The sequence below is a fragment of the Pangasianodon hypophthalmus genome, chromosome 13, assembly GCF_027358585.1.
Source record: "Pangasianodon hypophthalmus isolate fPanHyp1 chromosome 13, fPanHyp1.pri, whole genome shotgun sequence".
Lineage (NCBI taxonomy): Eukaryota > Metazoa > Chordata > Actinopteri > Siluriformes > Pangasiidae > Pangasianodon > Pangasianodon hypophthalmus.
The window spans coordinates 12,962,149-12,987,214 of NC_069722.1; the positions used below are offsets into that span (position 1 = coordinate 12,962,149).

The 25,066-nt window shown below is 40.2% G+C and overlaps 1 protein-coding gene across 6 annotated transcripts; it reads left to right on the top strand.

Moving 5' to 3' along the window:
* Positions 1–373: 373 nt before the first annotated feature.
* Positions 374–24,641, top strand: wizb (WIZ zinc finger b). 6 transcript variants are annotated; one of them, XM_034309990.2, is made up of 17 exons: positions 374–916; positions 1,484–1,638; positions 2,181–2,340; positions 4,216–4,300; positions 4,423–4,562; positions 4,664–6,181; positions 9,339–9,833; positions 11,288–11,653; positions 13,547–13,648; positions 13,926–14,522; positions 15,140–15,619; positions 15,986–16,477; positions 16,680–17,216; positions 17,410–17,621; positions 18,004–18,232; positions 20,578–20,743; positions 21,847–24,641. In XM_034309990.2, exons 2-17 carry the CDS (start codon positions 1,537–1,539, stop codon positions 22,220–22,222), a joined length of 6,057 nt encoding a protein of 2,018 aa, XP_034165881.2. In that variant the 5' UTR covers positions 374–916; positions 1,484–1,536; the 3' UTR covers positions 22,223–24,641. The 6 variants fall into 6 exon arrangements, with proteins under 6 accessions (XP_034165881.2, XP_034165882.2, XP_053095265.1 ...); XM_034309991.2 differs by having other exon boundaries at positions 375–916; positions 11,306–11,653; positions 18,001–18,232; XM_053239290.1 differs by having other exon boundaries at positions 375–916; positions 4,667–6,181; positions 18,001–18,232.
* The last annotated feature ends 425 nt before the right edge of the window (positions 24,642–25,066 follow it).

Sequence of the window (25,066 nt, forward strand, 5' to 3'; positions counted from 1 at the left end):
AGGGGAGCCTAGAGCCTATCCCAGGGTACGATGTGGGGGACACCCTGGACGGGCTGCCAACCCATCACAGGGCACACACACACACACACACACACACACACACACACACTATGGAGGAAACCAGAGTACCCGGAGGAAACCTAAGGAGCCCGGGGAGAACATAACACACTTGAACCCCCAACCCAGGAGGTGCGAGGCAAATGTACTAACCACTCAGCCACCATGCCCCTATATGCAGCTGCAGGAAAGCAAAAGTTTGGCATTGCTGGAGGGACTGTTTTTATCAGGCGCTTGATGTTCTAGATGGACAAATGGTAATACTCATGGCACTGTAGAAGTTCAGATGCACAATTCGCTATACACACTACACATCAGTTTGCTGCAGACAGCCTGAACAGAAGCGATGAAGCATCACAGAATTCAAAAGTAGCAGCTTCCTTTGTTTAACAGATATTACAGTATTATAACAGATGTAGATTAATATATTTATTATTTGGACCTTTAATATAGCCAGACCACACTGAACATTTTGTTGTTGATTATAGATACTAGAACTGTCACAGAGACTTTTTCTTCCATTAGTGCATCTATTTTAGTGATAGCTATCAGGATGTTTAACTGAAGAGTTTAAAAAAAAAAAAAAAAAAATCGCTTAGAGCAGCTTTAACAGCAGATACTCTTCTCCTCCCCGCTAACGTCACCCGCGCAGCCGTGGCGTCCCTCTGGAGCCAACAACATGGAGTCTGATCGACTGCACCGCTGAAGCTCAGCGCCGGAGCTTTCCCTGATCTTGCAAAACCAAACGCGGCGTCTTCATGCAGTAAAGCGGCCGCGTGTACACACTTCAACCGCGACACGACATGGAGAGCGCGGCGTGCGGCTCTCCGTAGAGCAGCGGGGCGGGCAGGCCGTTACGGTGAGCGGGACACGATTTTCTCTGCTTCCCCAAAGCGGTATTTAACATTCCCAGGATGTTCTCATTTTCCTGCGCTGCCACAGTGACCCTGCCACAACTAAGCAGTAAGGCTAATCGTGCTGTGGCTGGGCGTCAGTGTTCAGTAGCTCTTCATCACTACTGTTAGCGAGAAAAACGGTGTCTTCTCGATGTTCGTCATGACAAGGACGGGGCTAAATTTACCCAAACCAGACATGTTGAAATAGGTCAGACGGTACAGGATTGCAGCGGGCAGGTGGGGCGAATGAGCAGAGGAATTCAGCACTTTGCTTTTTTATCAACTTCTCTTCATGTGACTAAAGTGCTGGTTATAAAATGAAGCGGGGTTACACTTCTATTAAGTTGCTTTAACCGTGCTGTTGAAGTGCACTTCTGTTTATACAGGTTTACTGTAGTGCAGCTCATGGAGTCCAATCAGTTGCCTTTTATCAGTTCTGTCTGACAAATGTTGATGACATTAAATGAGAATTGCATGTGCATGTTGTTGCATCTACATCTATACATGTCTGTGTCCATCTGTGTGACCAGAAGAGGACACCATGTAGGTGAGTTGAGCAGATTACACGGTGCAACACCGGATCATGGAACCTGACGTAGGTCCTCTTCCCAGTATGGACCCCCATGATCCAACATCCATCCGGGAGCACTCGGAATCCCCCTCTCTACTCAGCAACAGCTTGATGGTGAGAGGTTAAAACACACACTAGTCCAGGGGTTCTCAAGCTTCTTCCCATCAGTACTTTCTAGTGGGAATTAGTAGAACTACTTGTTATACATCAAAGAGGGAAAGACGGCATGTGGGTTCTTTATATTTATATATTTAACGTTGCTTTATGAAACATTGTGTGTAAGAGCCCACAACTGCAACCACTCAGCACTTACCACGTCTAATGAGAGGACTGGGCTTGTGTCTCGCGCTGCAAGTCGGGAGATGTAGTCAAAAGTGCACTTCTCATCTCGCCTGTTACAACCAAACCTAGATTGCTACTTGATTTTATGCATACAAGGGCACTGAATCTGGGATATTCCTTATATCAATTGATATGCATATAAGCACATTATAAAGCCGCATCTCAGATGACCCCAGGTGGGGTTGAGAAGCTATGTTCTAGTCCTTTGCTTTTATATTTGATCTGGTGTTAATTCACTTATTACCAGTTTGATCTTTTTTCTACAGCATAAGCAACTCCTTTCAATTCTTATTAACCCACACACGTACACACAGGCAGGATTGTCCCAAGGTGGTGATCTGGAGAGGGATGATGAAGATGTAAACCTCCTCCACAAAAGTGCATTTTATGGAAACAGCGAGAGAAAACACAGATCCTCAGCCTTCTCCTCATCTCTAACATGGGACTCAGACTCTGAGAAAGAAACATTTGATGGTATTTTTTTTTTGCATTTTTTTCTGTCATTGTACATAATTAAGCTAAGGATGAAGCTAGAGATTTGTGCTTTGCATGTACATAGACAGTGCTTGCCAGATTATTGGCACCATTCATGAAAATGAGCAAAAATTAATATATAAATATAGACGTAAGTGGTGATATGTAAGTCTCAAGGACTCTTCGCAAATATCGCCTCCAGTGGCCAGTTCTTACCAAGTTACATAGATGATCACCAAGTTACATGTCATGATTAACATACTTATCAAGTTTTGTGATGAAAGCTCAAAGACAATCATATGAAATGCCTGCTGATATCTGATTGGCTGTCAATGGCCATTTTATTGATGACTGGGTTTTTAAAGTAACTCAGTCATCATTAAAAATCTACTTTCAGATTAGCACAATGATGCAATACACCAAATTTCAGCTCAATCAAACATATCATTCTTGAGAAACAGCTATTTGAGCTTAAGTCTGCCCCCTATCGATGACCATGCCCTAAACAGACCTACCCAGAGCCTTGTACTGAACATGCCTTTCAAGTTGCAGGTGAATCCATGCAACCAGTCCTGAGTGGCAGCTGTTTGAAAAAAATAGTCCAAAAGGCAAATTTCACTATGGTTTCACTGTACGCTTTAGTGAGTTTGGATCAGTTACTGTTAACCCTGTAGTGTTCACCCTGTCAAATGCCTGGTAAAAACTGATTATCTGATGGCCGCCATATTTTTAAAGTAATGCGTTCATTTTCAAAAATCTTCTTCCAGATTATCACAAAGATGCAGTGTACCAAATTTCAGCTTGATCAGACTTATGGTTCTTGAGAAACTCTTATCTAAAAATAGCTCCCCCTCTGTATGACCACACCCCAAATTTTGCAAGTATGAATTACAGCTGTTTGAGTAAATTAGGCCCCACCTTGGTAGAATTGATTGGCATGTGGTGGCCACATTATTTACAAATCTCTATACTGTCTACAAATGTTTTTGATAATTATTGAGTTTCACACTCCGCTGAGTAGTTTGACACAAATTTTCTGAAGATATGGCAAGAATCCTTGGAATAGTTTGCAAAAGTAGGTTTTTGCATATTATGCAAATGTGGGCAGAGTGGGCAGAGATTAATGGTCCAAATTGGTGTGCAATTTGCCATGAAATTAGATGAAAAAAGGCGGTCTCTAGGCCTCAGGGTTCTCAAGATATGTGCCTCAACATACAGTGTTGTGCTGTAGCACCACCAATAGGCCAGTTGGGCCTATCCCACCTGCCTGAGTAGCAGGAGGGAGTATTAACTATTGATCAAATTTCATGTCAGTTTCAGATTTCAGTTTGGTCTGCACAATTCCTTTTAGGGGACAAAAATATGAATAAGAAAATGCAAGCAAAAACAATAGGGTTCTCGCATCTTTGGTGCTTGGACCCCTAAAAAGAATAACAAGCAATAAGAGATATTTTCAGCTTAACAGGGACATTGTATAGTTTTATTTAACTTATCTTTCATTCCCAAAAGGTATTTATTTTTTTTTCCTACAAAACACTGGTCTCCGAACTGTCAACAACTGATATTTTGAGACATCTGCCTATGTCTAACAAGGTTGGAGATACATGTAGAGAGATCTTGGACTTCCAAATCCAGGGATTTTACATTTGTGCAACCTCATATTTATACCCCAGGTAAACAGGACATGGTGAAAGGCGACAACAGAGTTTGAATAGAGAGTGAATAAAATACTAAAAGATAAATAGTTTCTTATTTGTTGAATGGAAAATTCAGTGTGTGGGTGCCAATAATTCTGGAGAACGTTCATATATATTTATAAATCTTCAGTGCTAAGTCATTTGTAATGTTGTCTGTGTTCCCATTGGTGCATGTTAGAAGAGGAACTTCAGCACTTTTCTAATCCTCATGGCCTTGCTGCTCACAGTCCAGGAAGTCCCACCTGTGAACAAGAGCAAGACAAGTGAGTGAGATATTTAGTTTGACAGACAGAAGTTGGAGAGGTATACTGACAGATATGTATAGTGGACATATAGTCTGAGTTTATCCTGGTTTGTATGCCCTTTTCAATGCCGTTGCGTGCAGACCTGGAGTTTACCGAACACCTGAAAAGCCCAAGAAAATAGTGTTAGACAAAAACTTGTCTAGTTCTTTGGAGGCACAAGGTCAAGACAGAGACGCATGCAGAGATCCAGGGATGGTACAGTCCAACACTCAACAATGTGGTTTGTGAAAATGCATTATTTTGCAGAGAGAAATATATATTAAAAAGAATATAATTTCAGGATGTGGTACTGAATTATGTAGTCTTCCCATTTATTTGCAGTAGAAAATGATAAAGTTGGACGTGTATCCGATCAAGTTGGGCCACATTTCTCAGACACAAAACCGAAAGAGGGATACCAACAAGAGGAAGAGGAGGAGAAAGAGTTTGATCAGAAGAAGAAGGAGATAAAGAGGCTTCCCGAACGAGATGTATATACCTTCCCAGGTGATTCAGATCCAGAAAGTCCACCACCAGGTCCCTGGGCACACTGCACCTTCATCCAGCGTAGGAGAAAGAAGAGAGCCTTACTGAGACCTTTTTCTGGACTAAATCCCTGGCAGTGCACACCTAGTGCAGGCAGGAAGACCAGAGTAAACCCCTCCAGGACAAAAGAGTGCAGTAAGTTTGTGAACGATAAGGAAGGTGTGTTTGAGTTTAAGGAGGAAGAGGAAGAGAAGGTTCAAGACAAGAAGCAGCCACAAGAAGGAGGAGTCAGAGGAGAACTTTGCCAAGAGATTTTCACCTGTGTCGAATGTAGCATATACTTTAAAAAAGCAGCACATCTGAGGGAACACATGCGAGAACATGGCCAAGACAGTGGGAGAAAGGGACAGCGTGGAGAAGATAATACAAGGAGGAGGCGAGCCAAGAAGAGTGGCTTTGAGTGTATGGAATGTGGACAGAATTTCACTGATAGGCTGGTGCTGTTGGACCATCACAGACGCCATCAGGAGTCACGGCACAAGATCTTGGCAGAGATGGGAAAGCTGAAGGAGGGAGGGACGAGAGCAAGTCGCAGAAATTCCAGGAAGCCAGCCACTAAAGAGTCCTTGGCCATTTGTGGCCAGTTTGTTTGTCTCAAGTGCAACTATAGCTCTGATGTACCTCAAGAGCTTGCAGATCACGCCAAGACACATACAACTCGGACCAGGGCTGGTGGGCCCCGTGTCTCACCCCGCTTCCAGCAAAAATCCTGCAGAAGAGGATGGACACGGCTTTCTGGTAATGCCGCATCGACCACAGTGGTTAGCGATAGGTACCCCACCAGAGCTTCTGTGCAAATGGCAGGAAATAAGCCTGAAGCTGACCATTTGCAGGCCAAAGACTGTGATCCACAGAGTGAGAATAAGACTGATCTCTGTCCAGGACCTAGCCAGAATCACACAGTATCTTCAAATCCAGCAGAACCCACAGACAAGCCAGAACTAGAAAGTGCTCAGAGTGAAGCTGCTCCCCTTGCAAGTCCAAGCCTACAGGAGGAGTCTGGGTCTGCTGAGGTTGGGCTTGGAGAAGAGAATGTCTCAAAGCTCCAATCTCCTGAGCCTTTACTTACAAACACAAAGGCTGAAACACAGCAAAAGGATGTTGTATTCAAGGGCACAGGAAATCGACGCTCAAAACGAGTTGTGAGGCGTGTAATAGGACGAACACGAGCAAGTAGCAGACTGGATCCCCAGTCTACTGATACTAGTGATACAAAAATCCATATGCAAAACACTGAGGAGACCACAGAGCTGAGCCAAAAAGCATCTGTCCCACCAGATCCAGAGGATGATCTAATGCTGACCAACAAAACAGGTAAGACAACAGAATAACCATGACAGGAGTATCATTTCAAACGTATATAGATATTATTTGTTTCCAAATGATTTTGTTATAGTGCTTGGTAAGCATTGTATTTCAAAACTGTTTGTGAATTTAAAAAAGTGTAATATAGTTTGTACCATAAAGAGCTGTACACTGAACACTGAAAAACCAAATCAAATTAACATTTGGTGTGAAAGCCTTTTGTGTTTAAAACTGCAGGTTGTGCAGTTCTATAAGGAAATTAGCTGGCAGGCTTTTCCAGGCATCTTGGAAAATTTGGCTGTCTACCATAATTCTATCTTTGCAATGTCCCAGACAGCTCAGATGTTGAGATCAAGGATCTGCTGTATTGCCTAATGTTACTTTCTTTACCAACATACGAATATTTCTTTGCAACATTTCATTTTTTTGGAAGTGTTTGCAAATCTAAAATTTGCTCTATTCTACTGATAGACTAATGCAAAAGACATAAAAAGACTAAGAGAAAGTTTTTATAAAAAGGTATGGTGCCTAAAACTTGGTCTCCTGCAGAGACATGGTCTTTGCTTCTGCTGCAGACTCTTGGGAAGCATCTGGCTTGGTGTTGCAGCTGCAGCATAGTTTCTGTGCTCAATTTTGAGGGGCAAAAGAGAGGATAGCTTTGGCTGAAAGACAACAGGCTCAGCTTAGACACAAGTTATGCCTTGTCCACAAAAATGCCCTGAGCGCTGACGTCCAACCCCCCTCCCTCCATATACAGGCCTCTAAAATAGTCAAGAATAGTCTAATTTTAACTCTATTTGTCATTATTCCTGTATGTAGATAAATTGCTGCATAATGTTCCTGTGTGAGGGGCTGCTTAAGGCAGACTAAACATATTCAAAAACATTTTCAAAGATAATATCAGTGTTATTGTTTTTATTGCAATCTTCTATTTTGTCCACATTCATTTTTTTAATTCCAATAATATACAACAATCCTGGGCACATGATGCTTGTGAGTTCTGGAAGGAAAAAAAATAAAGCCAGGGAAAGATCATACAGTGGCCTCCTGAATTATTGAATCCAAATGAGCAAAATGATTGTAGAAATTCCATACAATAATTCAAAATTTCCTCTCAAGTAATATGGACAAATATTAATCTTTGTTCTAACAACAAAAATCTTCTTAGAACTGTTGTATGTATGTATATATATGTACATGTGTGTGTGTGTGTGCCAAAATAATTGACACTGCTAATGAATATTTTAAACTTTGTTGAATTTTACACACACACACACACACACATATATATATATATATATATATATATATATATATATATATATATATATATATATATATATATATTGCTCTCAGTCCCTAGGAACTCTTTAAACATGTAAACATGTAAAGAGGTAATATAAATATAAGAATAAAAATCCCTTTATCAACCATTACCATGGGAAAAACCAAAGAACTATGACAACATAAAACAGGTTGTTGATATACACAAATCAAGTAATGGATATGAAAATACAGTAAAAAAAATGCAATTGCACACAATTAGGGCCCAAGCAAAACATTTTGCATATCTAAAGCAGTTGGAAATTTGCCAGGAGTTGGGCAAATAAGCAGACTGTGCCCACACACAGAAGGAGGATGGTGATAGAGGGGGAAAATAGCCCAAAAATCAAAGTTTTATACTGCACAATTGTGGGCATTATGTTTCAAATGAACTGCTGAATACCACTTTCATAACAACAAACTGTCTGGCAGAGAAATCATCACATAAAATGCAGCTCCTTAACTTAACTATAATCGGTATCATCTGTTGTAGACAGATGACGCCAAAATCAAACACTGATGACAAAAGGGGACTGCACTGAACGAAAGGCACCCATTTCCACTGCAAAATATGGACATGGATATTGATGCTTTGGGGTTGTTTTGTGGCTGGTGCTGGAGACTGACAGCAAGTACCAGAATACTTCACTCCAACACCTGATTGCCCCTGCCAGGAGGTTCAGACTTGCCTTGACATGAGATGAGCCAAACATACTTCTATATCAACACAGAAATGGTTAAAGAAAAACTAATCACTGTTTTGTAATGGCCATCTCAGTCAGGATTTGAATTCTACTGAAAACCTGTGGTCTGAGTTGAAGAGAGGAGTCCATGTGGACAAACCTAGCAATATAAAGGAACTCAAATCAGATCAGTTCTGCATGAAGGAGTGGACCAAGTCTCAAAATGTCTTCAAAAGTGTCTCCAACCTTGTTAGATCCAAAGTGGACGAAGTGTCTCCAACCTTGTTAGACATTAAAAGAAGAGATTCAGTGCATAAAATATTAATTGCAAATGTGTCAAAAAATTTTGTGGAATTTTTGTAGAAATTTTTTTTAATAATTTAAAAAATTGTTTGGAAAAATAAACATTTAGATTTCAGAAACAATGAAAATGTAAAGTAAAATAATTAATTAAAACAATAGAATGTCCCTGTGTATTTAAGCTCAAAATATTATATACACACACCCACACACACATACATGTACATGTGTGTGTGTGTGTGTGTGTGTGAGTAAAGATTTGCATTTTCTCTCAATATGAGGCTGCTTATGGGTAACATATAAGCATATAAACATATATATAATACAAAAGAATTTTACCCTGAACATACGTTGTGAGATTATGCATTGCTTTACTTTTTTTTTTTTTTTTTTTTTTAATTGGTGCACTTATTTGTAACCTTAAATCAATGCTGGACCTGGAAAATTGAATGTATATATATATATATATATATATATATATATATATATATATATATATATATATATTATAGCATATATTTTACTTATTAATGAGTCTACAAATGGCAAAAAAATATTCTTATATTTAATAATTACCATTACTATGCCTTAATATGTATTTATGGATGATTATGGATGACACACTGTTTTGTTGAACATTATGAGAACTATAGTCACATATGAAAACAGGACAATTAATAAATTAAGTAATCAACTAAGAAGACCACGCATCCTGTTGTTGCATGTTGTTGATATCACTGCTTTTATTGCACCCAGCATTTTTTGGATAACCAGACATTTATGATATGTATTCCATTACTGAGCAAGAAGAACAGTGCTTTTGTAGTTTTTCAGATAACTGACCACTTTCTCTCTTGCAGGAGTGGAAACATCTGCTCTAGCTTTAGATGTCCAAACCATTCCTCCACCAAAGGCCTCCGAGGACTCCAAAGAAGAGACGAATGAAGAGACCCCACCTGACAGTGAAAAGGATGAATGTAGCAAAAACACCACTGATAATAATTCAAAATTTGACAATAATGATCTTGATGATGACGATGATGATGATGATGGGGGTGATGATCAGAAGGATAATGCCAGTGACAAAGAAGAGGACGAGGATGATGTCAACCATCTTCTTGATGTCTTAACTGAAGAGGAGGATGAGGAAGATGAAGAGGGCATTTTGTTGAAGACTGTAGAAAAGAAATGTCCCTACTGCCAAGACTGTTTTGATAATGGAATTGGACTGGCCAATCATATAAGGGGTCACCTGAACAGAGTTGGAGTCAGTTACAAGGTTAGACACTTCATATCCCCAGAAGAGGTTAATGCCATTGAGAAGAAGTTCTCCTACCAAAAAAAGAAGAAAAAAGGTAAGGTTAACCATATTCAGTAATTTCAGTTTTTATTAGTCAAATACCTTATGACTCCCCGGTAGGTGTGAGGGGGGAATGAGGACATGGGAGGCAGGCTTCTGAGAGACACAGGTTATTCTATTTAAATTCACACCATGATTTTAAGCACTTCTCTTGAAACTGTAAAAATCACTATTTATTTAACTAAATGCACAAACACAGCATTTCCACTGTTGACATTCCATTCATGGTCAAGGTCACTTTAGCTGTTTGTGTCGTCTCTCTCTGTCTAGTGTTTTTGTCTCCCTCTTCCCACTGCAACACAGAATATAAATAGTTTTTATTAATTGCACACAGGTGTAAACACTCACTTGTTACCCGCTTGTTCTCCATGACTCCTCCCCCTCCTTACACCCGGCACACACTCATGCCTTCACTGCCACTTAGCGACATTCATCTATTATTATATATAATTATATTTATTATTATTTATTGAAATATGATGCATATAAATCCCTGCATTTGTATTATTTGCTGCCAAAAATTCACACTCTCAAAAAGCCCTAATGGTGAAGTAGATGGACTTCGTTATCTTCTGCCACTACATACAGGGTGTCTGAAAATTATCTTTACAACTTTTATTCAATATAAAAAGACAACCAGGAACCCACTGGCAAGACACTGACACTGCCACATTCAGCCTTGATCATCTCTGAATACAACATTCCCGAACAGGTGGATTGGCCATAGAGGTGCCATTATTTTGGCTGCCTAGATTGCTCTGATATCACAGTCTGCAATTTCAATTGGGGGGATTTGTCAAAGATTGTGTGTACAACACTTGGGTGACAGACATTGATGATCTGAAGGCAAGAATCACAGCTGTTTTTGAAAGCATGTGGATAAGTTAATGTGTACATGGCAGCAATTGGATTATCACCTGGATGTTTTGCGCATCACTTCTTCTTCTTCTTCTTCTTCTTCTTCTTCTTCTTCTTTTGGTTGCACTTGTTAGGGGTTGCCACAGCAGATCACCCATCTCCATTATGGAAATTCAGCTTATGATCTGCATAGTTGATTTGGCACAGGTTTTACGCTGGATGCCCTTCCTGACACAACTCTCCCATTTTATTCAGGCTTGGGACTGGCGCTGAGAGTGCACTAGCTTGTGCCACCCCAGTGGCTGGGTGTTTTGTGCATCACTAATGTGCTCATATTGAATGTTTGTAACTTTGTTACTCTAAGAAAAAAAGTTTGTGTGTTTAAATTTCCTTGATTGGTAATTCTATGTGTGTTAATAATTTTTTCAATGAGTATCAAAGTTATAAAGGTATATTTTCAGACACCCTGTATTTAGATGAGCTTTGGTTTTTTTTTTTTTTTTTCGTTTTTTTTTTTTGAGGTTTGGTTTTAGTTTTTGCTTCTGTATCCTTCTGTTTCTGGCTCTGTTCTTCTGGATGCCCCATGACCAGTTGCTAACTTTGACCCAGCAACCTTCAGTGTGATGCGCTGTGAGTTCTGCAGCGCTGGCTTTGACACCAGGGCCGGACTTTCCAGTCATGCTCGTGCACACCTACGAGACTTTGGCATCACCAACTGGGAGGTCACTGCTTCGCCCATTAACGTCCTCCGTGAGCTCTTCTCTAAGCGGCCTGACCTCGCTTTATCCATTACCCCTGCTTTTAACTCTGAGTTGCAAGACAAGAAACCATGTAAAGAAGAAGAAGAGTCCATGTTAGTAAATGATGAAGAAAGTGGAACTTCAGAACCAGTGCTGCAGATACCTGCGTCTCCAACTCAGCCTTGGAGAGAGAGCCAGAATGATGGTGAAGCTGATGGTGAGTGGACTGGTTCTTTACACATAGTGAAACCACATGTGGTTCTGTACTTTGTCTAAGCTAAGGTTTCTGGTTTTATTTCGTACTGAGTTTCATGTCCTTTCTCCACAATAAGGCCCAGTTCATATAATTGATGTCTGATGTTTAATTGTACATTCTGCCTTTACTCAAATGGTCATGCTGTGACATGGACACACAAAAAGTAGTGGAAAAACTGACTGACTGACTGTAGTTCTCCTTGCTGCTTTTATACACTTACAGGGTATTCTAATGGATAACCTTGATTTTAAAGCCATCAAAAGTATATAATCATATGAGACTGCTCATTGCTGTCTGGCATGACTAAGAGTACAGCCAGACCACATTCCTTTTTTAAGGTTACTTGGGGCAATTTCAGCCGGTGGTCTGGTGTTGCAGCTGGTAGTGTTGCTGCCTTATAGCTCAAGGGGCCCTGGTTTGATCCTGAGCTCAGGTTGCTGTCTGTGTGGAGTTTTACAGGAGTTCTCCCCGTGACCACATGGGTTTTCTTGGGGTTCTTCAGTGTCCTCCCACCTCCTAAAGTGGATTGACTACACTAAATTGCCATTAGGTGTGAATGTGTGTGTGTGCTTGGTGTCCTGCAGTCCCGTCCAGGGTGTACTGCTGCCTCATGCACAGTGTTCCTGGGACAGTCTTGGGATCCACTGCGACCTGACCAGGATAAAGTGGTTGCAGAAGATGAAAGAATGAATTAAACTAGTTAATGAATTAGTCCAGGGATTAAGTTTTTTTTACATGTGAACTGGATAGAATAGCAGTACTGAGCTGTTTCCTGTAATATCTAACAATGTTGGAGACACTTATTGAGGGATCTTGGTTCACTCCTCCATACAGAACTTGTTAAACTCCTTTGTATTCCTAGGTTTGTGCATGTGGATGTCGCTCTTCAATTCAGACCACAGGTGTTCATTAGGGTTCAAATCTGGACACTGAAATGGCCATTAGAAAACAACAATTTTCTTTAGCAACCGTTTCTGTGTTGGCCTGGATCTGTGTTTGGGGTCATTATGTTGAAAATGGGGTCACTTGTTGAAAGCTGCATTGTGTGGGATGCTCTCAGGAAGGGCTTCTTTAGTGCAAACCTTCCAAACAGCTTGTTGTCATGGAGGTAGTGTGTAATGGCTGATTTTAAATAGGCAACACCAAGCAAAAACAACACACTGTCTTCCCTCACCATCCTCAATATGTGTAGGGGCAGTTTGCTTGTGCATCTTAATTCATTAACAGTTCAGAGATTTTGAGTTCAAATCCTAGGACCAGCAGAGCTACTTGAGCAAACCCTTAAACCCTTTAAAGTCCTGGTTTGTTATTAATAAGCTTTTTAAAAAGCTATTTTAAAGCATATTACTCAGTTACTAATATAAAATCACTGAATACTTTCCTTTTATTGTTTTGAAACCTACATATAAGTTGATAATTTCTATTAAGACAGATGGTTCAGGAGAGTTATAAAATTAACCTTGCAAACTCCCAGGACTTACATTTCTACCTATTACTTTCAATGTAGTTATCAAATAACTGATTGTAGTGGCTGAGTAATATTGTTTGAGATGAATCATGTAATATTAAGAGTTTTTGAAGGTTAGTTGTATATGATGTCATTACTTAATCCATCGGTAGTAGTGCAGCTGTACTTATTTTGATGCTGTCGACTACTTAAGCCTCAGTAATTGTACTTATCGTAGTAAACGTAGGCAGCCCTTAGTAAATGTGCAGCCCTTCTACTGGTTTGCTGAATGAAATTTCTTATTGACTTTTTGCTTCAGCATTATTATTGAGCCTTTACCCATGATGCATTCAACCTGTTTAATTGGACTCTACTTTATTAAAAAGTTTGTGTACCTTAATTTGTAGGTGGGAACAACAAGAGGGAGGGAGATGAAAAAATGCAACTGCAGGATGACTCCAGCCCGCGATCAAACAGCTCAGCTGCCGCAGAAGAGACCGAGCCGAAAGGTGTGATTATCTCCGCTTAGTTCTTCAGTGTGATTGGTTTATATTAAGAGAACAGTTAAACATGAATAATGAAAAAATTCTGTGTAACTGATGGCTGAGATGTAGTGTATATTTGCCTTTACTTACTGACCCATTTTGCATGTCCTAAACAAGGAAGATATTAAAATATTAACACAAAGTCTGATATTTAGCCTTCAGGATCTAATTTTAAACAGTTGGTCATTTATTTGACTGTAATAATTGTAAGTGTTACTGTCCACAATGTAATTTTCTCCAGGCTCCAGTTTGCTGAAGTGTGAGGTCTGCTGTGCCCTGTTTGAGACACGGCGAGGTCTATCCAGCCACGCTCGCTCTCATCTGCGCCAGCTAGGTGTGGGCGTGTCTGAAAGCAGTGGTGCACCCATAGATCTCCTCTACCAGTTAACCAAGGAGCGGGCCACTGACTCCCACTTACCTGCCTCACCCCCATCACACTCACCAACACCATCACCCAAAAACACTCACCATCATGCTTTCTGCGTTCCTATGCCAAGCCCCAGCAAGAGCACAGAGTTTGAAGATGAACCACAAGACATTAAGCCCCTCTCACTTCTGCATAGTGTAGCAAAATCTCCCCCTTCTCCAAGCAGCCCCTCACCATCTGGCTTGCAGCCATCCTCTCCATTTGGGAGGTCTCCATCCCCCTCTCATTCTCTGTCTGCTTCCCCATCCCCAGTGCTGAGGAAGGCCCCAATCTCCTCATTGCTGCCTGTGTCTTCCCTACTGCGCTCCCATGAGCATAGGACTATGTCAAGGTCCCACAATTCAGCCTTGTCCACTGCCTCATCCAGACCACTCTGGCCACCACAAGAAACAGAGGCTCCCCTCAATCTCAGTGAGAATGCATTAATGTTCAACTTTTGACTTAGTTCATTGTCAGTGGTTTACACAACTATGGGAATATAACATATAAAGTCAGTATTTAAATATTATCTAATAAAGGGTTAGCTAATAAAGAAAGCAGGGGATAAAAACATCAGATGAAAACGAGGTTTCTATTATAAACTGAATAAAATTCAGTTGGCTGTTATGTTGCAGGTCATGTGTAAGAAAAAGACGGTTCCCTGATATTTAGGATAGGCTTGTCATTTTGAAAGAAGCAATACAGATGTTAACAACATAACTTAGAACAAGGCAAAGTAAAGTAGTCTGATGAGTCAGCATTTGTTCCTTGTTTTCATTTTTTAACGTCTGGTTTGGTTTTACTGGTTTGGTTTTACTACTTGGTTTTGAGAAAGCCAAAGAAAGTTTTTAAGCTGCTTGGTCATCACCCAAATGCACACAAATGCCCAAATGCACAAGATGAATAAAGTCTTAGATTACCTGTTATCCATATATAGATTAGTGTTTCATAAACCTTTAATGTATCTAATAGCATCTATTGATTTTCTATGTTCCTCTTGACTTTCTGTGGCTACTCTCCCCTTCCCCTTTCTTTCCCTCTTCTCATAGCAATGGATATGGATTCTAACACAGACATCATATGCAAGCTATGCGGTGCCTGGTTTGAAACCCGCAAAGGCCTCTCGAGTCACGCACGAGCCCATCTGCGTCACTTTGGTGTGGAATACTCGGAGTCCAAGGGGTCTCCCATCGACCTGCTCAACACACTCATCCTCACTGATGACTTCAAGCGCAGAGCTACCTCCTTCCGCTCTGACAGCCCGGAGGACCTGAGGGTCCATGGACACAGTGTGGCTCCTCCCTCTCCCTCCACATCCACACCTACTTCTGCTTCCAAGAGGCCATTTCTCTCCAACTCTGTCCTATTAAAGAACACAACATTAAAAAGTGCTGTTGGCTCAAAAGCTACCTCCTCATCTTCTTCTTCTTCCACCCACACCTTGCTTAGTCCACCCACCAAGAAGCTGAAACCTTCTTCACAGCAGGTCTTCCGTTTGAGTGGCAGGGAGCTCATGTCCATTCCTCTAGGTGACTTCATACTTTATATTATGTTTTTCTGTATGCAAATTTACCCTAAAGCGTAAGTGCTGTGGAACAATTTCTGTATGGAAATAAAGTCAGAGTTTTGGAGAGGTGAAATACTGAAATGGTTTTCAGCTTGTCATAAAGTGGGTTCCTTGAATCAGTTTTGTAGCTTTCATGAAATTGTATGAGATTAGAACAGAGTAAATTGGTAAGTGGAATTGAGTGTCCTTTGGGACTGGAACTGAGAAACTTTATAACAGACTATTTAAAGTGTCTTCATATATACCTTTGTAATTGTTAATTTATGTAGACAAACTGGTCTTGCTTTTATTAAATGTCAGCTTCTTTCTTTTCCCTTTATAATTGTAGCTGAACCAATGAAAGATGTGTGTTGTGAGTTTTGCGGTGAGCTTTTTGAGAACCGCAAAGGCCTCTCCAGTCATGCCCGTTCCCACTTGCGTCAACTGGGCATCACTGAATGGTCCGTGAATGGCTCGCCCATCGACACACTACGAGACCTCATAACTCGCCGAGGTTTGCCATGCGTCATGCCCCTGAAACCCTTGAAATCATCCTCATCCTCTCCAAGCCCAGGACCCCCTCGGACCTTACACCAGCATTCTTCCCCACCAGGAGGTGTCCTTGGCCGTCAGGCTTTCTCTTTCAGTCAGCACCAGCCTGCCAAGATAGCAGTATCAGCACCTGTCACCAGCACCTCCCCAACAGTTCTAATGGTTAAGCCCAAACCTGAACCTGAGCAGGTGGAAGTTACAGTGACTGGAGGGGGGCGTGAAGGTTATAGCTCTGAATCACTGCATCCGAGCTGGATGAGCTCAGATAATGCACGTCCCATCAACCTGTGTAAGTAATAAATTTGTGATGTATTTCCCATCTGAATAATAGAAATAAATAGGTAACAAGATATAAGTCTGGTGCATCAACATCCATAATTAGAAAGTGCTGCTGGCTTGCAATTTCTGTTTCTAACATATTGCTTTTCTCATTTATTATTGTCTTAAACACAAGTCTTTAATTTCCTTCACTTCACTTTATACTTTTCCAGTAATGACCCAAGAGAGGGAACCGTCCCGTGATATCCGTTGCGAGTTCTGTGGCGAGTTTTTTGAGAACCGCAAAGGCCTCTCCAGCCATGCGCGCTCACACTTACGCCACATGGGTATCACTGAATGGTCCGTCAATGGCTCACCCATCGACACACTGTGGGAGATTATGCGGACTCAGGGCACCACACCAGCATCTGTTGTGCTAGGTGTAAAAGAGGAACCAGGGCAGGAAGACATCTCACCCTGGGACAGTCAAGGGTATCAGTCATCCAGAGTCTCCCCAAAGGCACCCGTTAACCTACTCCACTCCAGCTCACGCCTCCATAAGCATGGATTTGGGCCCACAGGCCTGTCATCTACTCCTCCAGCAGGGAAGTTTCTTGGTATGAAACCCACTGGGAAGAGGGTGCTGGGAACCGAAGGACACCTTGGCCAAAGGTCACTACCAACCCAGTCGAAAACCTTCTCAGCTCCACCACAGGACTTCTCTTTTAAAGGAAGAATGTCCACAGACAAGTATGGGGTAGGCCGCATGGGTAAGAGTGCATTTTGTTTTTTCAGATTGCTCAGTAGTTTCTTCAGATGACATTTCCACAGTATTTTCATTTTAGATTAAGGATAGTTTGCATGGAAAGAGTGACTTCCAGCATATTGTTATTTAGCTTAACAATCTTCAGTTTCAAGTCCTCACATGCTGTCAGGTTTATAATTTTCTGTGGCCTTCCTTAGATGCTAGCTGTGAGTTGTGCGGTTTTGCCTTTGAGAATCGGAAGGCTTTGGCCAGCCATGCTCGGGCTCATTTGCGACAGTTTGGTGTGACAGAGTGGTCTGTGAACGGGTCACCCATTGAGACACTGAGTGCCTGGATGCGCAGCCGGCCACAAACAGTGGCTGAGCTGCACCGTAGCTACCTGTCAGATGGGCATGTTGCCCAAAAGAAGGTACAAATTCTCCTGCTATGTTGCATGAACAATAATAGCATTGATAAATGTGCAAGCTCATGTATTATCACCTTGTTTCTTTGTTGCAAAGATCAATAATTGTACACTAATGCTCTGTTAATCTTGTCAGGGTCCTGTGAAGATTCTGAATGAGTGGATTAGTGAAATGTAGTGGAGCATGATGCATGAGTTTCATAATTTAAAAACTTTCAGCTGACTCAATATAGCATCACAGAGGGCAATTAAAGTAAATCTGCATTGTGGCTTTTGCCATAGCCCTTCCACTTACTTTACTTGCTCTGCTACATTTGTCTTGCAGAAGAGTAGTACTTCTTTCCCTTCATTATCTGATTCAAACTCCATATACATTATATCTCAGAAGCAGTCAGCAGCCCAGTGGGCGTCTCTAACACTGTCCCAGGGGAGGACTGTTGAACGGCAGATCATGAGCAGTTCGTGGAGTTCATTATCACGGGCAGTAGAGGTAAAAAATCGAAATGGCACCGCTTTTCACCATGGCATCAGTACCCAGGATAGGGAACAACACTCTAGCAGTGCACTTCCACATGCGCAAGTGGCTCGGAGTGAACTTAATGTCCGGGTGACACGAGGTAAGAACACCTCAGTGATATATTCTTACAAATGTGCTCTTCTGTTCAATGGAAAAGCAAATTGCATTTTGACAATCCATTTTTAGTGTCTTAGTTTATATATTTCTGCCATATTGGAAAAAAGTAACAGCAATGACTCTTTTTGGCATTGCACTTCACTGCCTCAAGATTTCAATTCAATTTTATCTGTATAGCGCTTTTAACAATGTACATTGTCATAAAGCAGCTTTACAGAAATATATAAATTCCGGATATAAATTTTTAATTTATCCCTAATGAGCAAGCCAGAGGTGATGGTAGCAAGGAAAAACTCCCTGAGACGATATGAGGAAGAAACCTTGAGAGGAACCAGACTCAAAAGGGAACCCATCCTCATCTGGGTGACATTGGATAGTGCAATTGTAAATAATTTCCCTTCTATAACTGTATACTATATAGTCAAAAAGTGCAATTATGTAAACAGGAACTTATGAGCTTATGAGCAACTTATGAATATGAGCATCAGAGTTATTTCTGTATTCAAGCTTTAACTTGAAGGCAATTTTGTTGAAGTTGTCAGTTGTTCAGTGGTAGAGACTTGAGTGCGAAACTGTTCGTAGCAATTGCAGTCCTAAGCCATTTCATCCCTGTGTCTTGAACAAATGCATCACCAGAACTGATGGAGGGTCTGTGGCCTGCACCAAAAAGTCCCACTTAAAATCCCATCCACAGCGATTGATTCAATTCAATTTGTATAGCGCTTTTAACAATGGACATTGTCACAAAGGAGCTTTACAGAAATAAATGGATTCACAAAAATATATATATTGTAAATATGTGAATTTATCCCTAATGAGCAAGCCAAATTGATTGACTGATCAACCTTGTTATAAACAAAAATGTAATTCTAAACAGGATTAAAGAGCAGTCCAATCTGAAATGTGAAACTGAGGAGATACAATTGTAAATGGAGGCATTGCTGTTGCCATTTTTCAATATGGCAGAATTAGTTATGACATTGGAGATGAAATATCAACTGTGAACAATGAACTTTTCTATTTTAAATTCAGCAGCCATTGTACATTCTTGTATATACACTCACTACACTACAGCCACTTTACTTCTGTAGCCACCTGTACCTCTGATCATTCATGCAATTATCTAATCAGCCAATCATGTGGCAGCAGCACAGTGCATAAAATCATGCAGATACTGGTCAAGAGCTTCAGATAATGTTCACATCATCATCAGAATGGGGAAAAAATTGCGATCTCTGTGACTTTAACCACGGTCTGGTTGTTGGTGCCAGACTGGGCTGCTTTGAGTATTTCAGAAACTGCTGATCTCCTGGGATTTTCACAAACAACAGTCTCTAGAGTTTACACAGAATGGTGCAAAAAAAGACAGAGGGCAGAAATACCTTGTTAATGAGAGCAGTCAGATGAGAATTACAGGTCGTCTTCAGCCTCAAGTAACACAAATAACCACAGTTGGAAAAACATCTGGTCTTCTGCTCTTGTAGCCAATCCACCTCAGTGTTCAGCATTTTATGTTTTCTGAGAAGATTTTCTGATTTGTTGTGAACATTAACTGAAGCTCTTTATGCATTGTGCTGCTCCCACATGATTGGCTGACTAGATAACTGTATGAATGAGTGGGGGTACAAGTGTTCCTATTAAAGTAGCTGGTGAATGTATAAATTCAAATGCTAATTTTGCCAAGTTTTGTCAGAGTTTTGTCTTTAATTCTTACATTTGAAATGCATTTGCAAATACAGGGTATTCCAAAAGTCTCCATAGAGAGGGGACTATGTATGCCAGCACCACGTCGTTTGTGCCTTCATCAGTGGATGTTTGTGGATGTCCACTTCTCTGTTGGTCCGCAACACTTCCAGTCTTTTTGAACTTGTTAATAAGTTTGGCAACAGTGTTGTGTGAGATGTTTGCCATGTCTCCTCTTAAAGACCATCGCAGCCTTGTGACAGCTTCCTGATCCAGCCATGAGAATGAATTCAATACATTCTTCTTTTGTCAAAGGCATTCTTAAAGGTTATCTGAAAAAAATAGATAATATAAATTTTGGAAGACATTTTGCTAAAAAGTGTTGATTTCCCCTATGTATGGAGACTTTTGGGAAACCCTGTATATTAGCGAATTTGTATTTTCTAATTAGCATTTCTATTTGAATACATTTGCATTGTAGTTGGATTTGAATTACATGCATGGGTACATATCGAGTTGATAATATTAGGGGAAAAATATACTTAGAAACAATTTAAATAACTTCTGATTTACATAGTCATGGTCAAATTGGAAATATGATATTGTGCTTTGTTAATATTACTCATTGTTTATTTTTTGAACTAGGCATTGAGCGGCGACCCCTAAAACATCCATCTCATGCTGATGGAGGGGAGAGAGAAAGCTGTCCTCCCAAACCACCTCGCACTAGTACTGTTCCTGCCCTTGTGCCAAAGCCCCCTTCCACTCCTCTGGTCAAACTTGTGGGTAAAATCTACTCTCTCAAGTGTCGGTGAGTTCTATCGACAATATTTTTAGGTATCTTCCACTAGGTGGTGGAGGCATTATGTTTTCGGTTTGTCCATGTGCATATCCATCCAACCGAGATTCTCTTTAGTGCTATATCTCAAGAACAAGTGGTTGAATGTTTGTAGGATTTATGTAACCAACAGATGAACTGATTAGATTTTGGAATTGATCCGAACAGTGTCAAGGCCACAGTTTTTCTTCCTTAGCTTCCTTACTTTCTCTGGTGGGATCTCTGGTGATGCCAGTGGTGTTGAGTTCTGCTTGTTTGTCTCTATAATAAACACATTTATTGCTGTTATTATTTTTATGATACATTTTAATACAAGCCATTGTTCATCAGTATGTGTTGTCTGTTAATGTGTTTTATGCTGAAATAACAGGGGTAGGGATGTAGGGATGCATCAGTTTTTTTCATACCGAGTACGAGTACATGTTTTTGGTACTCATGTAAAGCTTGTTCTTTACAAAATTAGCGAGTTGATTTTAACTGTGCATTAGCTATCTCCATTAGTTACCTTAAATTGATAAGGGTTGCAGTAGAGAAGGGTGGGTGTTGTTTCACTTTAGAAATGTGCTTCTGTACAGCTGTAACTAAAGTACATTTCATTTCATTCATTGTGTTGGAATCCCTCATCGTTAATGACTGGTAGTAGTTGATCATCAAGAACAACATGCTGGGGAAGTGCTGTTATTTCCACTGATCCAGGCTTGTCTGGAGACATTTTTTCCTCACCTAGGTAATCGTGAAATCTGGCCAAACCGCTGTAATTTCATTGTTCTTTAGTGTGACACCGTACATTAGACTTAGGTCACATAGTATCACATGGTATTGGATGTTGGCTTTTTTTGCGTATGTGTATATGAGTAAATGAGCAGAGTACTAAGCGGATATCTGGTACAAGTATTGATATTAATGCATCCCTACTTATAAGGAACCTTGTGGCACTCTGTATGGCAAAAGAGTGTTTCTTTCCTTCATGCTGAACAAGTTATTGATATTTTTGTTTAAAAATTTCAAATCCATAATTGCCCAAGTAATCATAATCATGACTAAACAAATAATGCTGAGATTCATCCCTTTCTCAGGTTTTGCGATGTGGAGTTTCATGGCCCTCTGTCAGTGCAGGAGGACTGGATCAGGCACCTGCAGCAGCACATTCTGAAACTTGACTACAACAAGCCAGCTCCCACCGCAACTAACACTCCAGCCAAATCTGACATGGCTGTTCCTGAAGCGCAAGCTTCAGCTACTACCTCCACTTCTATTACTACTACAGCTACTACAGCTCCTAATCCCACCTCAGCCACGAGTCTTAACCCTACATCTGTGTCTACACCATGCCTACCAGTCTCTACTCCTACTCCTACACCCACTTCAACCCCGACCTTGACAGCTGCCACACTGGCCAGCCCTGGAATTCCAGCCAAGGCTGAGCAGGAAGTTGATACTCCTGCCACATAATGCTATTGTCTTATGTATTTCTCTTCATTTTCCTTCATTCTGTTTGTACTTCCTTTTGTTATAAAAAAAACAAGGGTTTGGCAGAGCATTGCTTACTACCCATTCATTTTGTCCCAGGAAGTCACACAGCAGACAAAGGAGAGTTGAGCTTCAGATAGGACTGTTGTTATTCCAGTTTGGGCTTTGCTGGCCAACAAAAGATGTTTAAATCCTTACACTTTTGATGATATTTGTTTGTATAATGAGGTATTAACAGGTCAGTGGTGCTTATGGAGGTATCTGAATATGTAGTGTAACTAACTTGCTGACTATGTCCTTCTTTTAGCTTAGTTGGATTTTAAGAGCATATGGAACTTTTTTTATTTGTACTAGACATGGAACATCTACCTAGTAGTTGCTAATGAAGGCACAAACAAAATATAAGCAAATTTTTGTGTCCATCCAAAATTGTTGTAGCACTTTCTTTTAATGCCTTTTTTCCAAAGCACGTATACACTAAGCCTTTAACCCTCTCAATATAAGCTTGTCATGGCAGACACCTGTTTGATGGTTAACACAGTTGTGCCATAATGAAGTATGAGCTGTTAGTGCTGATATGCCCTTGCTCAATTTTTTACAATGCACCTTACATGATCTCATTTGTAATGAGACCTAAAGTAGGTCACTTTTTTCCTCATAATTCTACTAGTTTCCACAGTAAATACGACTGATTTTTTTCCTGTTTTTTAGTAAATTGCAAAAAGAATCATTTTTCTTTTTGTTCATAAAGGTTTAAATAAGCTAATAAATACTGTACATTCATTTGTGTTTAATGTAATCCTGAATATAAAAAAGAAATACAAATTAGCATCCTACCATGTCTTTTTAAATGTTCTGACTACTATTTGTTGTCTGGGTTCTTAAAGGCCAGAACATTACTGTTGGTACTGCAAGAAGATGTCAAGGTACCTGCACAAGCAAGACCTTAATGATTAGAAAATTTCAGTGTGCTTAAATATTAAGTGAAGCCTAGTTTGCTATTTGCACATTAGCTTACTGCACCCACTCTTGATCTGTCTCTCCCATTTGCTTAGAACACTTTTTTTTTTTTTTTTAAAGAAACTGCCCTGGATTCACAGACTGGAAAGTTGGCCTAAATTTGGGTTAATTAATGTACTTGTTGCCTGCCTTGACTAAAACCCAAATCCCTGTGCTAATATATTGCACCTTTGAATGTGCCCTGTTGTGATATAGAAGACAAGAATTTGAATGTTTGGCATATGAGCAATGAATTGATGCACTTTTACTCGAGGCTGGATAGGGAATTTTATGTAATTGTGCGTGTACGTGCATGCACTTAAAAGTTCACGCGTATGTCTTTGCCATATAGCCGTAAATCTAGTTTTAAAATTGTTTTCTATAGCACATTTGTGTCCTTGCCAAGAACTTCATTACACTGCGTCCATCAGTCTGTGGCGGAATGTGCCAAAGAATCAGTGTGACAAGGGACAGTCTCCTAGACTACAGCCGTCATGTGCAAGTTCCTGACTGAATGGAGGGAACAGTCCTCTCAACTGGCAGAAATTGTGAACAGTGGTGACTGAGAAAATCTGAGTTGTCCTTCTTCAGATTGTATTTTACACCTAGATAAACTACATCTGAGAAACACCACAAATCTTTGGTATGCTGGATCTTAATCTCGGGACATTTATGGTTATTGCTCGATCAAAGAAGGGACTACTTGGATACATCATGCTTCTGTTAAGGACTGACAGAACTATGTAGCTTCACATGACTCTAGATGGTAATCCATTTCTACACAGTGAAGCAATAACAGTATGGTCACATGACACAAACTATGGCGGTTTGTTTCACTACTTGCATTTCTGTGACTGTTAGACTTGCAGCATTCCTGTGGAGTATATAACTATATATATATATATAAATATATATATTACAACTAGTACCCGTCATAAAATATGATCTTGATCAATTTATCATGAGTTTATTTCAACAATAATTCTGTGTATTTTTATTGCCATTTGTCTTTCTGTACTTGCAGTCCAAGATAAGTGAAATAGAATTTGTTATTTTTTATTATTGGTGCTCATGAGTTAAAGTGGATATGAATGGATTTTTAATGTTCAATGCTTAGATCATGAAAATGTCCTTACATCTTGATGGGGACTGAAATGCAGACCTCGAGATGAGCTGCTGTTGGAAAGTGCCAGGCAGTTGTCCCATGTAAGACTTTCCTCAGCTAGTTTGGACTGGTTACGGGAGGTGTGTGTGTGTGTGTGTGTGTGTGTCTGTTAGAGGGAGAGAGCAGTGTCAGAGTGAGAAAAATGAGAATGCTAAGCTGCCATGGAAGAATCATACTGTGCACAAGCATTAGAACGATTCATGTGAATCAACAAATCATTAAATGTGATCTGAAACATACAGTAGTAGAGTCATATTATTTCTGCTTCTTAAATGTACAGACATACACTCTTTAGGTACTGGGATAGCAAAACCACAGGCTTTGGAATATACACAGGCTTTAAATTATAAAATTGAATAAAAATGTTGCAAGTTGATTCTGGGTATTTTTGACGTGTCTTATTATTCTTTATAATATACTATAACACTTTATATTATAATATACAAATATATTATAATACTATAATTAGATACTTCTGAATTCACATTTTGCTTTTGTTCATTTGGTTAAACAGGACATGCACAGCATCAGCATTTGCATATCTTTCTTAGCCATATTGCTTTATAAGCATACACCAGATGAGGGTGCCATTGAATCACTGATGGAAACACAAACTCAAGTCATGGTGTTTTTCTCCTTAGCTTGTTTATTATGTACAGTTT

Coding starts and splice junctions, on each gene's coding strand:
- wizb (XM_026916390.3), top strand. CDS start 1,537: ATGGAACCTGACGTAGGTCCTCTTCCCAGTATGGACCCCCATGATCCA. Junction 4,301..4,422: donor TGTGAACAAGAGCAAGACAA/GTGAGTGAGATA, acceptor CGTTGCGTGCAG/ACCTGGAGTTTACCGAACAC. Junction 16,478..16,679: donor TGCACGTCCCATCAACCTGT/GTAAGTAATAAA, acceptor ATACTTTTCCAG/TAATGACCCAAGAGAGGGAA.